This window comes from Triturus cristatus, chromosome 4_2, assembly GCF_964204655.1.
Source record: "Triturus cristatus chromosome 4_2, aTriCri1.1, whole genome shotgun sequence".
Lineage (NCBI taxonomy): Eukaryota > Metazoa > Chordata > Amphibia > Caudata > Salamandridae > Triturus > Triturus cristatus.
Genome location: NC_140586.1, coordinates 220,557,882 through 220,576,162, shown reverse-complemented (window position 1 = coordinate 220,576,162; position 18,281 = coordinate 220,557,882). Strand labels below are relative to the sequence as shown.

Genomic DNA, 18,281 nt, shown 5'->3' with positions numbered 1-18,281 from the left:
ATACAGGTTGAGAAAAAGCAAAGGAGTGAATATGTCCTGCGTTTCAAGCTGTTGGTGGTTTCAATGCAAGTTATTAATTCACTAGACCAGTATAAACAAACTTCATCTGAAGTACTACTATCAAGGCAATACAATATATGACAAGATAGTTTAAAATAGGATAGTTTGCAAATTTTCTCTGACCCATCTACAGTCTACTGTTACAAATGTTGTAAGAAATTAAAGAATCCGGCATAATTGGTTGACTCCATGGCAGACAATATCATTACAACCATTTGAAGAGCATGGCATTTATCATGGACAGATTGTTTGTGTCCAGGGAATTAGGCCTTAAGCTCCAAAGCAAGAAGGAAATTTGCTTAATATATGCCTTCAAAATCTTTCATGCTAGAATCCCTAAGCATCTCCAAATAGTAATTCAAACATCAATGATGCAGAACCCTTTGGTTTATCAATGCACTTATACCAATCTTCCATATGGCAGACGCAACAGGCATAGCGCACAAACTCACTACAAGCACAGGAACCATTGCTTCCCATTTATATCTGAAAACAATTTTTGGCCTTCAATGTGTGTCTTGTACATGAGAATAGCTTGAGACATGGAAAGAATGTCAACAGCGCTACGGTGATCTGTTCCCCAAAATGGAGTAGAGATTTGTTGAGGCATGTTTTACGGCTAGAACTATGGCCCGGGTAGATAACACCATCAATCCTTCATTCAGAGCTGGAGTAACAAGAAACAGGCAAATACATGAGACACCCAGAGGTGTCTGGAGGAAGGGACAAAGGGAAGGGGGATTTAAAAGGGTGTGAGTACTTAGGCAAACACAAGAGAGAGGCCACTGGTGTATCTGATTTGAAGATAAAGCGGATTCCTATAGGGCAAAGGTAAATGAAGGTATAACATGTGATGGGAACTACAAAGGTTCTAGCATGGAAGAGGGCAATAACTGAGACTTTTTCTCCTTTAGGTCCGCAGGATTCATCGCCGGCAGACACAGTACTCCCCTCTTGTGGAATGAAAATTATCGCCACGTTCAATAAATATTGCAAGGGGACTGATGACCAGGGGCAACATTACATGACCAAGGATAAGCTGCAAGAGCTGGTGCAGGATCAGTTTGGAGACATGATAAAGGTGAGAACTGCTTAATAGTTTATCTAACTTTTTATTGAACAATTCAATTTTTTTCCAGACACAATAATGTAATCCGTATTTGTTTGTGAAAGCTAATTTATTAACAACTGTTTCTAAAACTCTTAAAACTTTTGTACAACTTCAATTAAACAATCCCAACTTTTGCATAAACTCTTTTCGGTTTTTATAATTTTTCGATTAACAATTTAAATGTTTTTAAGCTCCTTAATACAGTTCCTAACTTCTAGTTAATAATTCCTGCAGCTTTTAAACTCCTTCATGCTTTTAAAAATGTTTTTTATTATAAATTCTAACTAGTATTTTACCACATTCATACATTTTATAACATGTAATTAACAATTCCAACTTCTTAAACAAATTACAAATATTTGCCAACTGCCATTTTTTTCAAGACATCTGGTAAATGTTGGAGTGTAAAAGAAAATGTTATAAAGTTATTTATTATTCTGTTAATGCAACAAAAGGTGGTGTGGGGGATGCCTGCAAATGTCTGAGACACTGGCAGTCGCTCGTTATTTTTTACACTAGCACCTCATGCTCTGCCACCTAGGCAACCAACACCTCCCGCTCCCTCATCTGGGCAACTACCCCTTTTGACCAATACTATCTTAAACCCAGACGTGCCATGTCTTGACTTGTCACAACTTGAAGAGGAAATGCTGAGCAACTCATACACAATGCAGATCCAGGTCATCCTTGGCATAAACAGGAGTGCTCCCTCCAACCGACCCCCCCGGGCCATCAGCCCATCTCACATCCATCCAACTCACACATGGCGATCCGAATTCCTCAAATAAACTAAACTCCATTCTTCTAAACTGTCAGTCAGCATCCAAGCATGCCACTGAAATAGCGGAAACCATCCTTCTACACAAAATCGGCATGTTTCCTGATTGAGGCCTGGCTAAACGATCACTCATCAGCCATGATTGACCTCCTCACCCCACCAGTCTTTTCAATCATTCGTCGTGACTGGAAAGACCATACCGGCGGTGGATTAGCTATCATACAAAACATGGACCTCAGCCTAAAAACTTTCCACACAATCGACTACTGAACTGTTGAATATCTAGGAGTTGATCTCCCAACCAAAGACTCCATCTCTATCAAACTCCACACCGTCTTTCACCCTTCAGGTAAAAAGCTTCTATTTCTTGAAGAGCTAACAGGCCTTATAACACTAAACTCCATGAATGATTCCACGGACATTATACTAGGAGAACTAAATCTGCACTTGAATGATGCCAACAACATGACAGTACAAGCCCAATTCGGCCTCCTTGAATCAAAAGTCTCATTCAACACTGCAAAAATAGATACCCACAATAAAGGCTCAACCCTCGAAGCAATCATCTCCAACCACAGTGGCTTATGCCTCCACTTCATCGTTCCCCATGACTGGACTGATTATCACCTAATTCCCTTCGACCTCAACCAGCTCAAGCTCCCCAACCAAACCCATCGTCCGAAACACTGGATGAGGAACGTACACCAAATCCAGCAATCAGAGCTAAAAATCCTAATCAGCTCCCAAATTCTCCCTTCTCCTGAACTTATCACCGCTGATGACCTCACCTCCCATTACAACACAAAAATGACAGAACTCCTTGACACCATCGCCGCCCTAAAACTAAACAAATAAAGAAATATCCCTTCCAGATTCTGGTTTAACACATAGCTGAACAAAGATAGACAACAACTCATATTGACTGAAAGAAACTGGAGAAAACAACTCTCACTAGCTCATCTCTTGATCCTCCGAGCGGAAAGCTCAAAATACAAAAAAACACATCTACTGAGAAAAATAATCTTTTTTCCAAACCCAACAGGATCATTCCAGAAACAGACCGAAATACACTTTTCAATATCATCAAACATCAAACCTCCTCCATCCCACAACAGCCTATTGATAACTCCATCAAGCGCTCTGAAGAGTTCACCAAATTATTTTCAGGCAAAATAACAAACATTGAACTCTCGCTGGACATTCTCACCCTCTCTCCACCTACTAGAGCTGACACCTCTTCCAAAGATATGCCCCCACCTCATCAGCAACTGAAGATGGCCCTCCCAAACCCACACCCTCAGAAAACCGGTACACCATCACCAATCACCTACATCTAAAAAACAACACAATATGGTTTAAGTTTGAAAACCTCTCTGAAAAGGAAGTTCTCAAAATAATATCATGCCTGAAGCTGACCACCCACCTCTCTTCACCTTGGCAAAAATCTCAGACACATCATCACTCCAACTTGGAATAATACTGTCAACTCCTCCTTATCCAGTTGCTTCATGCCGGCTTCTCTTAAACCTTGCCAAATCACCTCCTCCTCAAAAAGCCAGATGTTGAACCCAATGACCTCAATAAGTACAGGCCTATAACCAACCTCGCTTTCCTTGCCAAAATCATAGAAAAATGCATGCTCTCCCAGCTGAACAACCACATTGAAAAATACAACCTACATGACACCGTCTAATCTGGTTTCAGTAAAGGCTGAGGTACAGAGACTGCAATCCTGAACATCACTGATGATCTACACAAATCCTGCAACAATGGTGACGCCAGCCTCCTAATCCTCTTGGACCTCCCCTTGGCCTTTCATGCCGTCAATCACAACATTCTTAGAAACACCCTCTCACATAATGCTGGCATCAATAGTACTGTCCTGCAATAGTTCGCATCGTACCTGAGCGAAAGAGCCCACCTAACCAAAATAAATAATTCCACATCACCAGCAGCACTAGTCACACATGGAGTTCCCCAAGGCTCAATCCTATCCCCTGCCGTGTTCTGTATCTACATGGAACCTAAGGGTGGGCGGAATTTGTGAAAGTGCCTTTCGCAAAATATGGTGAAACGGCAAACAATCTCCGCAATCACGCGAAATTTCGCGTGATCGCGGAGATTTTGTGCTGATTAATGCGTTACTGAATTTGACCTTCAACTCGGGCACCTGCTTTATTTATATCTGTAAAATTTACAGACATAAATAAAGCAGGTGCCCGATTTGAAGGTCAAATGCTATAAGTGCTTCCTGTTGGGGTTTAATTTTTGTGACAGGAGCATCGTGCCAGAATGAATCCTGCCCTGCATATTTATCCAAGAAGATGCCACCGTTTTGTTCAATACCTCTACTCACCTGGAGTACTTTCTACTGGCTAATCAGTAAGTGCTACCTCGTTGGGTAAATGAATAGTGCTTTTCCTACACTACAGCTGCGTAAAGGGCCAGAAGAGTTGTCTCCAGCGACCATGTGTGTCTGTAACTTTGCCACCGTGCCGATGGGCGCCGGGGTCCCTCGAGTGAGCTGTCCATCATAGTGGGGAAAGGGCGGGAAGATGTTGCACACCGCCAGTGTGTGGGGCAGGGCTTCTATGCAGTTCACATGCCTCTTGTTTATAAAGGGTCAGAGACCGACCAGAGCAGCAGATGAGGAGACAGAACCTCCTGGTGTCAGGAACTACACGGGGATTGCGCTCGAGAAACCCATGGATGCACAGACCTCCATCAATGATTACAGCAAATTGCTGACGGCAGATATGGGGAGAAAGCACACCTGCCTAGCCTCCACTGTGTGCTGATTAATGCGTTACTGAAAGTGACCTTCAACTCGGGCACCTGCTTTATTTATATCTGTAAGACTTACAGATATATTATAAATAAAGCAGGTGCCTGAGTTGAAGGTTAAATAGTGTGCTTCCTGTTGGGGTTTAATTTTTGTGACAGGAGCATCGTACCAGAATGAATCCTGCCCTGCATATTTATTCAAGAAGATGCTAACGTTTTGTGCAATACCTCTACTCAACTGCGGGGTGGGCGACAATTTCCGTTCCCTCGCGGATCGCGGAAGTTTAAACATTTTCGCGTTCCACGCAATTTCTGCGAGCGGTTCGGAAATTGTCGCCCACCCTTAATGGAACCCCTTGCACTGATCCTAAAACTAGCCAGGACTACCTACCACCTTTACGCTGATGACTCCCAAATCTACATCAAAATCTCGTCACTCCTAAACAACACTATCTCCCAGATACAAACGTGGCTGACCAACAACCACTTAAAGCTCAACCCATTCAAAATTGAACTTCTCCTCATCCAGTCAAACACTAGCCCTCACCCTATCCAAACTTGCACGACAACCTAACTGCACTAAACTGTAAGCTATCTATCTCCAACTCTGTTAAATCCCTTGGGGTCGCTCTTGACGGAAACCTGAACATGAAAGACCACATCAACTCCTCAGCAAAAAGTCCCTTCTACACGCTAAACCATCTAAAAAAAATCAAACCATTTATTCTCCTTGAAGACCCGAAGACTGTATAAATATTCCTAGTCCTCTTCAAACTGGACTACGGCAATGCAACGATCACCGGCACCCCATAATTCCACCTCTTACCAATGAAGTCCACACTCAACACAGCAGCCAGACTTCTCTTTGGAGAGAAACGATATGACCACATCACTCTCACACTCAAGAAATTCAATTGGCTACCAACTGAAGTGAGGAGTATAGCCTGCAAAACCACAAAGCCCTCTAATCTGGAAAACCAGCCTACCTCGCCAACAAACTCTCAAGAGCGACCAAAACAGACTCCTTCAAAGCTCTAACACCCTTCTCTTGATTCCCCCGAAATTCAAGACTAATACATTTCGCACCCACTCCTTCTCAGGGAATGCTCACAGAATTTGGAATGCCCTTCCAAAAGAACTACGTGACAACCAATCTTACCTACACTTCAGGAAAATTCTCAAATTATCTCTTCTCAACAAATACCTAAACCCTCCCTCCTAACTCAATTCTTTCCGCCCAGCTCTAATTCCGACTTCGGAACAAACTGTTCCATCCAAACCTAATATTCCAATGTAGCCCATGCCTCAATCTCCTGTAACTACCTCAGAACTGCATTGACAATCCTCTCCTGTATTCCTACTGTATATTTCACCCTTGTATTATATCTCCATTATCTCTCCATCCTACTGGTTTATATGTCCTGCAATTGCTGTATACACAACCCTAGTTATGCTCCCGGACTAGTTGGCGCTATATAATTTGATTTATTGTGCATCACGGTATGCTTCCTACTTATATTACATCCCCTGTATGCTTCCTCCTGTTTTATATCTCCTGTGGTCACTGATACTTTCGGACCCAGTTCCTGCTATATAATTTATTTTTTGTTGCACATTACTTTATGCTTCCTACCATTATTAAATCCCCCGTATGCATCCTACTGCTTTATATCTCCTATAGCCTCTGTATATGCAACCCTTGTGAAGCGCTCTGCTGCCCGCGGGCTTAGTTTGTGCTATATAATTTGTTTCATATTGCACATTATTGTATGCTTCCTACTTGTATTACATCCCCTGTGTGCATCTTACTGTTTTATATCTCCTGTAGTTACTGAAAATACAAACCCTGTAAAGTGCTCTGACGCCCTCGAGCCAAGTTTGCGCTGTATAAATTTTGAAAATAAATAATAAATATTGTTCTACAAGAGAGTAAAATGTTATTTACTAGAGCAGAGCAGTTTGCTCACTAAGAAAAGTCAGGAATGGCTCATTAATATTCTGGTCCACTGTATCTCCTCCTCCACCATGTCTACACTAGACTGCCTTTCCACTACCACCATAGTCTATTGTTTGGGGCAGGCAGTTCCTTGGCAGGGGTTCAAGTTGCTGCTATGCTAGGAGACGCTTTTGCTTCACAGATAATCTCTTCAGCAGGGAGTTAGGGTATCAGGGTAGAATTCAGGTTTATATTAAAAAAAATATTCAGGAAGGTGTAGTGGAATTGCCATAATCTAGCACTCACCACCAGAAATTATTATTTCCATTCATGCAGGAACCTCAAGATCTTGCCTGAAATATGGGGGAACGAACTGGTCAGATGGCCAGCTCCAACCAACAGAATTCAATTAGAAAGACTGAAGCTAAAGAACTAGGAGATGGATTTTATAATAGGACGTTTAGGCAGCCCCTCACATTACAAACCTCAAAAACAACAACTTGAAACACAATCTCAATATTGGTCATAGCTCAGAGGATGTGGGCTGGGTCCCTTTTCAAAAGGGAAAATACAATATCCCAAACATTGCCCATGTTATCCGAGCCTCTTTTCATGCATTACAGAGCCCTGTTGATGACAGTGAGGAAAGGAAAGGGTAGAATTATGAGGTACTCTTTGGATATTAGTCTCACTTTCAGAAGTAACAAGTGTAAAGTCAAATTACTGCATCCCTGAGAATCAAAGTAGGAGCTTCCTTGGTACGCCTCACTCAGACTGTGTTTGGAACTCTACTTGATAACTGGGCTGGGAATTGGGTGGGCTCTGGAGTCAGAGAAATCAATAGGTGGAACTTGATACATATTACCTACTGGCGGTCTCTAGTAGGTAGTTATAGTTAGGACCATGTTTCCATAGAAAAAACATTTTTTGACGTGCCTATATCTTTGGCGCCAATCTTCACAAAATTTGTCAGTAATTCTTGTTGCGCATGGAAAGTTTCTGGGTGATCCATCAAGTGGAGGATGAGTAAGGGGGGGATTAAAAAGAACCGCTGGACAGAATAACACAAAATTTGCCAGAAAGTTAGCTCTTGGTCCAGAAAGAAGCCTTTTTGTTATTTGGTGGAAATCCATTCAGCAGATTTTGAGATATTAAAGAAAAATCAAATTTGTATATATAAGGACGCGAAAGCTCCGTGTACCCTCCCGATCTCGTGCTGAGATCTGATTGACTGCCAATACTTCAATCAAAATGTATTGGCAGCCATCTTGGGACTAAGCTGAGCCACGACCCAGAAAAATTGTTTAAACAAAAAAGAAAAGGGACAGGGTAGGAAAACCCTGACCCTGTAGCCGAGTTCCGGAGGTCCCCTAGACACCCCACCAGCTCAAAAAGCATTTTTAAAATCATTTTGCAGAGAAAATCATCATGGATTCACAGCAGAAAAAAGCGTGGTCTTCTGTGCTTGTTTAAACGTGGTCCTCGGGGTGGGCCACGTCCTGGGGGTATGCTTACACCTCCAGCTGATTACCTGACTACTTATTATGTGTACGATTTTTAAAAGAAGGCTCCATTAAGAGCCTACTAATTCTCGCAAGGCAATTTTAAGCCACTTCCAAAACAGAGCCCAAGGGGCCAGGGCCATCACCCCAGCGCTAAAGGTGCCTCTGCTATCTCGCCGTGTGGGACAATGCACTACCTGGTCTTGGGGTCACTAGCCCCTTTTGACCTCACCTGTGCTTGGGGACTCCTTTTTCAACCAGGATACGTGCCAGGAGGCACAACTGCAGAACGGACCGAAGAGGGCGGGCCATCACCCCATTGCTAAAAGCGCCTCTGCTATCTTGCTGTGCAGGACAATACACTACCTGGAATTGGGGTCACCAGCTAGTGCGGTCTAAATGCATGGGTACACTGGGCAGTGGCCCGGGAAACCAACGAGCATAGGGGCCTAATGGAGACCAGAATTTAACACTAATTATCCATTAAACTGTTTTATTCCTGTGAGTGGTTGTGTAGGCGTTGCCCAGTGCACTGCTTTGCCCGGGGGCCTATAATGATGTTAGGACGGCCCTGTCATTAGCCCTTTTTGACCTCACTTGGCACCCAATTTCCCACCAGGATACCCACCAAGAGGTGTGACTGCAGAACGAAGCTCAAGGTGGCAGGGCCATCACCTCTGGGCTAAAAGAGCCTATGCTATCCACTGTCAATCATAAAAGGAGGCCATTAATTTAAGAGCTATTAATGGAAAATGTAAGTCTTAGCGGCTTATGTTTCAATTTCTTTGAGATTTGTTTATACCAGTTACTTCTAGGTACCCTTCTTATCTGGGATACTCAGTTGGGGACAGACAGTGGGTACTCAAGTAAGATGGACCAGGGATGCCATACAGAGATGCCACATCTGCCAGTTCATTAAACGGTCACCTCAATTTATTGACCCCGTTCCTTCACCTAGGAGGCTGTTCCGATAGAGGTGGGATAGAAAATGGTGCAGATCAAGTGCACCCCATTTCCCATACCCTGTTGAGATCTGGAGACCTTCCTCATGTCCCCTCCATAATATACTTAGTCCTCATAATAGTGCAAATCTGCAAGTGACCTGAGAGAGGCACTCACGCGGGGGCATGGGGGGAGTTCGATGAAAGAGGAAATGGGCGGCCTCACAAGATGGCAGGTAAAAACCAACAGGATGCTGGTGACGCCATTTCTTGATGCTGTGGTATTTAAGGACATCCTAACCAACCAAAGAAGCACTTACTTCATATAGTTAAGAGAAAGTATCCTTGTTTTGCTGGGGATTTACCTCTTTGTAGCCTCGTTGTCTTCTCTATAGAGAATTCATATTATCACAAACTTATGGATAAAGAAGCACAAGGAAAAATGACATTGCTGAAACGCACACAAGGTCACTGGAGACATTTGCTTGTAGTCCATTTTGCAGATGTAGAATAAGCACTGGACATTTAACCAATGAAGTAGTTCTTAGTAATTAACCAGAAGAAAGTACTCCAGTTAGATAGAAATTGTGTTGAAAACTGTGTTCTCTTGTTGGATAATGGAGTAGTGAGGCTCTGTTCCAGTGTAGTCACTCACACAGCTACTGACAATCCCACATAGACACTTACATACTCACTCACACACACATTCTGACATTTTCACATCCACTCACAGATCCATACAGCCACTAACATCCATTGACTGATCCCTACAACATACACACACCCACTCACACTATGACAAAACTACTTGTACACCCACTTATAGACCCATACAACTACTCACACACCCACCCACAGCAATAGAGCCACACATACACACTAATTGACCTATACAGCCACTCACACACCTACTCTCAACGGTTACAGGTTATAGTGAGCAAATAAAAATGTAAAAACCTTAGAAATTCACTTCGACAAAAACAAAGAATTCAGGGACGTTATAGTTAGGAAATAGATTTTTTTTAAACTTAGAAATTCACTGAAAAAAAGGTTACAGGGACGTTATAGTTAGGCTCAGATTTCACTCCTAACCAGTGAAATTCAGCAGTTATAGTTACCTGAGCTAATCTATAACTTACGCCCCAAATGCGCTGCTTATGACCTCACATATTACATCACTCATATCATGGTCAGTGACATCACAGATGACATCATCCACAGAACCACTCACACCTCCATGTAACCTCATACATCTACTCACACAACCAATTACATACCAATTTACAGACCCATACAACCACTCACACGTCTACTCACTGAACCATAGAGCCACTCACACACCCACTCATTTATTTATATAGTAACTTACACAGCCATTCACTTCCCATACACCTACTCACACACCCAATCACTCACCCAGAGTCACTCACTCACCCATACAGCAACTCATAAACCCATGTATTCACCCACACAGCCACTCACACCTCCACTTACTCACCTATACAGCCTCTCAACAGAGCCCCTCGCTCACCCATACAACCACATACGCACCCATTTACAGACCCACACATGCACTTACATACCTATTCAAGCACTCACATGACCACTCACTCACCGATATAGACACTCACTGACACTAACTCTCCAGTGCAGTCACTGAAACCAACTCTCACTCACCTATACAACCACTTATGCACATATTAGCTGTGCAATACAGCTACTCACATACCTACTCACTTACCCATACATTAATTCAAATAGCTACTCACTCACCCATATACCCACTTACACACCTAGTCACTCACCTAAGGAGCCAATCACTGATACAGCCACTCACACACACACCTACCCATACAGCTACTCACACAACCACTTACTCATCCATACAACCACACGCTCACCCATACAGTCGCTGACACACCCACTCACTCACCCATACAGGCACTCACACACCCACTTACTCAACCATACAGCCACACAGACAGCCACTCACCTACCAATACAGCAACTCAAATACATGCACTCACCATTAGAACCATTGACACAGGGACTGACTCGCCCATACAGCAACTCAAACATCCACTTATTCACCTATACAGCGACTCACACACCCATATAGCCATTCAGACAACCACTCACATACAGATTCAAAGTCTTGCAGTCTCTCAGATGACAAATGTTAGAAATAGTATCACTCATTATTAGTACAAAAGGAATAGTATTTAAGCTAAGCAGTAGCTTAGTTTATATCTTTAAAACTCAGAAACATTTACAAAACACACTCGCTGAATGATGTCATCAGTGATGTCATCTGTAATGTCATTTGCGATGTCATCAAATATGTCATCAGTGATGTCACTTAGCATGTCATGAGTGATGTAATATGTGAGGTCATAAGCAGTGCATTGTGGTGGCATAAGTTATAGTTAGTTTGGGCAACTATAACTGTTGAATTTCACTGGTTTTGTATGAGTGAAATCTAAACCTAACTATTCCATCCCTATAACCTTTGATTTTTTTGGTGCAAAAATATATATATATAAATATACAGCTACACGGAGGGGGGCTGCATGGCTCCCCTCCCCATATAAGGTAATTTTGGCTCTGGGGTAGGCTGTCTGGGGCATAAACCAACGAATGCAGCCAAGCCGCAATTTTTAATTTGTTTTTATTTAAGGGTCTTGCAGGATTTTCTGTCACTTTGTTTTTCATCTTGGCCCGCGGGGGGGGGGGTCCCTCTGAGTCTGGTCCCTGGGGAATGGGGTCCTCTGGGTCAAAATCGGCCCAGGTGGGGGCTGCTCGGCCTCCCTCCCTTTACTTTAAAACATTTTTTTTGTAAAGGCTGGGCCCTGGGGATTGGGTACCCTGTGTCGAAATCAGCCTGGGTAGTGGGGCCACGGGGCCCCTCTCCCATAAAAGAAAAACCTGGCCATGTGGGATGGAGTTCCCGGGCTGAAATCGGCCCAGGGAATGGGTTCATGTGACCCCCCTCCCCAAATACATTTTTTTTAAAGCCTAACCGGCAATTCGTCATAAGCCCCGACCTCTTTCAGCAGCACTCTGCAAACGCACCTCCTGGCACACAACTGGTTGGGGGATGAAGTCCCCTTGGCTGCTGACGGTCCTTGGAGGCAAACTACCCCTCCTGTTACCTCCATTAAGTCTCACACGGTGATATCACTGAGAGGTCTTTGGAGGCCATGCCCCCTTTCTCTACCATGATGCAAACATGCCTTCTGGCACACTACTGGTTAAGGATGAAGTACACTTTACTCCTGAGGGTCCTTGGGAGCCAGCTACCCCTCCTGTTACCTCCAGCAAGTCCCATACAGTTGGATTGGTGAGAGATTGTTGGAGGCCATGCATCCTTTCTCCACCACTCTGCATTCGTGCCTCCTGATGCACAACTGGTTGGGAGATGAAGTCCCCTTGGCTGCTAACAGTCCTTGAAAGCCAACTATCACTCCTGTTACCTCCAGTAAATCTGACACAGTGGGATTGCTGAGAGGTCTTCGGAGCCCACGCCCCCTTTAACCACCACTCTGCAAACGTGCCTCCTGGCGCGCTACTGGTTGGGGGATCAAGCCCCCTTGGATGCTGAGGTCTTTGGGGGCCAAGAACCCATCCAGGAGGTCCCATACAGCTGGATTCCTGAGAGCTGGTTGGATGCCCGCCCCCTTTCTCCACCACTCTGCAAACATGACTACTAGTTAAAAAAACCATAGAAATTCTCTGAAAAAAACAAAGGTTCCAGGATTCTTATAGTTAGGCTCAGATTTCACTCATACAAAACCAGTGAAATTCAGCATTTATAGCTACCTGAGCAAACTATAACTTATAATGCATTGCTTATAGCCTCGCATATTACATCACTCAGGACATGGTCAGTGACATCACTGATAAGATCTCGAATGACATCACTGATGACATCATCTACAAAACCACACACATACCTGTTCACACCCATATAACTTCTTGTATGTCCACTCACACACCCACACAACTACTCACATACCCATTCAGGCTCATACAAGTACTCACACAACCACATACTCCTCCTTGGAGCTACTCACACACCCACTCACTCACTCATACAGCCACTCACACAACTATTCACTCACCCATAAACTCATACAACCAGTAATTCACACACTGACCCATACAGCTACTCACACACATATGTATTCACCTATACAGCCACTCACACACCCATACAGCCTCTCAATACAGTCACTCACTTACCTATACAAGCACTCACACTCATTCACACACCCACACAACCACTTGCGTACCCATTCACACATCCATACAAGCACTCCCATATCTACTCACTCACCAATACAGTCATTAACACAGACACTCACTCTCCAATACAACCACTCATACACCAACTCACTTAACCAAACACTCGCTCAAACAGCCACTCCCTCAACCATACAGACACATTCACAGCCAGTCACTCACTCATACAATCATTCAGACATCCACTTACTCCCTCATACAGTCACTAACCCAGCCACTCACTCACCCATACAGTCACTGAAACACCCACTCACTCAGCAACATAGCCACTCACACACCCACTCACCCACACAGCTACTCACATACCTACTTATACACCCATACAGCCACTGACACACACAGTCACACATTCATACAGCCACTCACACACCACAAAACCACTCCCACACTCACTCACCCATACAACCACACAGATACCCACCCCCACACCCATACAACCACTGACACAACCACTCACACACCTACAGACCTAGTCAAAAATCAACTCACTCACCCATACAGCAACTCAGGCAAGCCCCCACACACCCATACCGCGATTCACACACCCAGTCACACACCCACTCAGATTACACATGTTACAAATAGTATAACTCATTAGTAGTACAGCTAGTATACTAATCTAACTTTTGTTGTAGGTTAGTATATATGATTAACACCCATAAACTCTTAAAACACTTACACTCACTTGATGATGTCATCATTGATGTAATTTGAGATATAATTAGTGATGTCACTGATCATGTCATGAGTGATGTAATATGTGAGGTCATAAGCAGTACATTGCGGGGCGTAAGTTATACTTAGCGCAGGTAACTACAACTGCTGAATTTCAAAAGATTTGTACGAGTGAAATTTGAGCCTAACTATAACTTTGCTGTAACCTTTGTTTTTTTCAATGAATTTCTATGGTTTGTATAATTCTATTTCCTATCCATAAGGTCCCTGTAACAATTTGTTTTTTTCAGTGAATTTCTACGTTTTTTTTAAAAATGATTTCCAAACTATAACATCCCTGTAATCTTTGTTTTTTTAAGTGAGTCTCCTAGCGAAGCATTTGGTGGTGGAGATTGATTTATTGTAGCCTGACCTGCCTGAACCCTCTGAGAAAAGACAGAATAACTTATATAAAAATTGTTGCGATGGCAGGCAATGGATGCAGAAGGAAGGATTTCCTCTTGCTGGCTGATGTGGCAAACAAGTGTTTAACTGGAGGTGTAAAAGCAGAGAGTGCACGTGAGGCACACAGTATATATCGCATTGGAAACAACGTGAAATTAAAATAAGTATTTTTGCATTTTTGGCACTGAATTGACAATTGGAATCACACCCCTTTCCTTATCTGAAATGGTTTACTGTTTTCAATGGCATGCTCTGAAGGAGAAATACGACCTACGCTTTAAATCACTCGGTCATTTTCAAACACAGAGACACTTTCCTGTGATCAAGGCTCGGCAGAGCAGAAACGCGTTGGGATAGTGATTCACCTGCCAGCATATCTACATGTGAATAAAATACTTGAAACCCCTACAGCCAGAGCTGGTGTACTTGTTTTCCGGAGAAGATAAAGAAGTGACTGTGGTGAGGAATTCTTGGGAAGCTTCATTCCTGTGCCACCGAGTCACCCTGCCACGGTCTATATATACACACGCACATATATATATATCACCTCTAGTAATATTTGTGTTTGTTATGGATGGATGGATAGATAGATAGATAGATAGATAGATAGATAGATAGATAGATAGATAGATAGATAGATAGATAGATAGATAGATAGATAGATAGATAGATAGATAGATAGATAGATAGATAGATAGATAGATATGGTCTGCTCTGTGCTTCTTTAAACATATATATGGTCTCCTGTACACATTTGTAATGTCTCCTCATGCTTCTGTGCACATACATAAAAGACCTCCACAGACCCACCCTATACGCACTAGAGGTCACCTTGGTGCTCTGAGACCCATGTACAGTCTTTTCTGTGCTCCTGTTCATATGTAGAGTCTCCTCTGTGCCTCATGAGTGCTTTCTCTTTTCTTGCAGAAACCAAGAAACCCAGAAACAGCAAAGGCTGTCTTGAAAAAGCTGGAGGAAATAAAAGGACCTAATATCACACTTAAAGACACCTGCCCACTTTACATCGACGTCCTGGTCGATTTGTGCCATAGTTAGAAGCAATAACCACCCAGAGTCCTTGTATACTAAAGGACCTTTTTAGCGATGCATTATCCCAAGAATGGCTTCCACAGCAGTTGCCCAACGCAGGGACAACCAAAATGTTAATAGATCAGCAAAACCCGCAGCACCACTAAGACCAGTGGCAATCAAGAACTGTTCATCTCGTTTATAAAACCCCACTTTGCCAAGAACATCAAAAACCAGCCTCCCCCAACCAGTTGCTCAATCCAAGAGGTGTATCGTTCATCTTGTGAAGCTGAACAGCAGTGATGGTGGAGGTCCCACTCAACAGGATATCCTCTTCCGAGACATCATCCAGGGTGAATCCGACTCAACTTCCAGCAAAAAGAACAGTCCCATGGGAAACGTGTGTTACTCTCATGTAGTTTGTGGAATTTCGCAGTATGCAATCAAGAATGGTGTGAGTGCAATTTTTTTACAACACACGTTTGCGCCACAGAAGACTGGTCGAGCAGAAAAAAGTGCCATGGGAGACTGTTTTGAGCAGATAATGTTTCATAGGGGGCCTTTTCTCCTCAGGCCAGTTTCCTTGCTGGTATTGCAACCCAATTTTGAATGTAAGGTATACCACCATGTTCGATTTTAAGTCAAGAGACTCCAAAGTGCATTTTCAGAAATATATTTGTAATTTCACTTAATTTTTCTGAGATTTCGTTACAAAAACTTTGCATAATTTTGCAGAGCCCAATTTAAAAAAACGATCAGCTACTTAAATGAGACCTGCTCTGGTCGCACCAGCTCTCAGGTGGCCACGAAAGGCCTCACTGCTTGATAGAGCCATCTCTGCCACCTTGGGGTTTGTTATAGGACATATGCGCTGCTTCTGGAGCTGCAGTGGAGCTGTAGCCTGCTGCCTGCTATCTTAATTTCCCATTTAAATCAAAATAAAGTTTTTCTTCACTTACGTTTTAGGGCTTAAAATTATTCCAAGTCAGCATCAACATGTGCTCGCGCATGACAATCCTAAATGACTCCTATATGTCCTCGTCTGCTCTACCCATGGGTACTGATGCAAGTGCCCTATGTGTGTGTGTGTGTGTGTGTGTGGTGTGTGTATGTGTGTGTGTGTGAGAGAGAGAGAGAGAGAGTATCTGGGTGTGTTTATGTGTCAACCACTGCCTATTTATGTGTTTACTTCATTTAGTTTAGTACCTTTATTCAAAGTGCTGAATAAGCCAGTTGCAGAAAAAAACGAGTAATAAAAATAAAACAAAAAAAGAAGGAGCATCAAGGTTGAGCAGATGGATCAAGGCCATGAGCCTTCAGTCGTTTTTTGTAGGGAAATAAAGGTAACGTATCCTTAATATGGGTGGAAACCCCATTCCTCAATACAGCTGCTAACAGAGAGAACTACGTGAAGAAGAAGCAGAAGGAGAAGAAATAAAGCTAAGATCGTGAGGATAAGGAGGAGTGTACAGAGAACATAAATTGGGGCTAGAGAAGGAACATATTTAAAACTAAACAAAGAAAAGGAAACGCGTATTAAAAAAAAAGACAGTGGAGGCAATGAAAGTGGTGTGGAAGTGAGAAAGGGAGCAAAAAATATAGTTAGGTAGACTAACCTAGCGGGAACAGTGTTTAGGAAAAGAAAGGCCAAGATTTTGAGGCAGCAGTTCCAAACTACAGAAAGAAGGAAACTATCTGATTTACAGATATTATTTGGTTAGAACGGGCACAACTTAAATAATGAGGCCATCTGATTCAGGAAAATAAACTAAAAGTCAAATTCAAAGCTAAGAATACTTGCAGAATTGGAAAAACATTATTGGAGATGGTGGAAAAATAATCGATGGAGCAGCAATATGTGATGAAACACTAAGGAAAAGTGTTTGATGTGTTTAAGCATTAGGTTTGGGAAAGTAAGAAGTCGAGCTGGCTTCAGCAGCAGGGACAGGCTGAAACTTTGGTCTGAAGAAAGGATGTACAAGTGAAAAAAAAGATGATTAGGAAACATAATAGAACGCCTTGGAGAAGCAAAAAGAGAGAAATCAGTGAGCCAAGTACAGAGCCCCATGGAGCACCAAAGCGGACAAGGTGACGTGCCGACAAAGCACCTGTGAAGAAAATGTGGGGTTAGACAAATAATAAGGAAACCAGTCCCAGACAGATCCAGTGATTTCCAGAGCACAAGCAGAATTCAAAATAGCACATTCATAGCTGCGTCAAAAGCAGCAGACAGATCAATGCAAATTAGAACCCAGGAGAGTTTACTATGTTATGCCAGCTGAAGAAAATTAGCAACAGCAGGGAAATTCTTCCCCGTCTGGGCTGCAGACCTACATTTTACATTCCTAAATGCTGTCTACTAGGTTTTGCTCCAGTGATGTCATCAAGGCAAAGTGCACTGCCTCCATTTCAGTTCTCGATACACTGAAGGGCCTGGAAAAACTCGAACCACCTCAAAGGCCACAAAATGGAGGAAACAGATCTTAGCCTGAGTAATTGCTATAGTGTCCACGAGTGGGCAGCAGAGGGAATCATCCATAAATAAAGAGGGGCACTCACAACAGAGATTGCTCACATCTCAGTAGCAAACACGATGCACTGAGTATTGCCAGGCTACCACTGCCTGAGGGGCTCTACGCACTCCAACCCATGTCAGTTCCTTGCAGCGCCTTTGGGGTAACAGTCACTCCATGCTCTCCTTAGTGTGCATCCCGAGGTG

General features: G+C 43.1%; 1 protein-coding gene and 1 long non-coding RNA gene across 2 annotated transcripts in view; one reads left to right on the top strand and one right to left on the bottom strand.

Moving 5' to 3' along the window:
* LOC146833453 (uncharacterized) overlaps window positions 1-16,520 on the top strand; it is a 38,385-nt gene extending 21,865 nt beyond the window's left edge. Inside the window, exons 4-5 of the mRNA XM_085601274.1 lie at window positions 975-1,141; window positions 15,461-16,520. Coding sequence (XP_085457400.1) covers window positions 975-1,141; window positions 15,461-15,589 — 296 coding nt within the window. The 3' untranslated portion in view covers window positions 15,590-16,520. The remainder of the gene's footprint in view (window positions 1-974; window positions 1,142-15,460) is intronic.
* LOC146833452 (uncharacterized) overlaps window positions 1-18,281 on the bottom strand; it is a 175,594-nt gene that overhangs the window by 135,090 nt on the left and 22,223 nt on the right. The gene's annotated exons all lie outside the window — the stretch shown is intronic.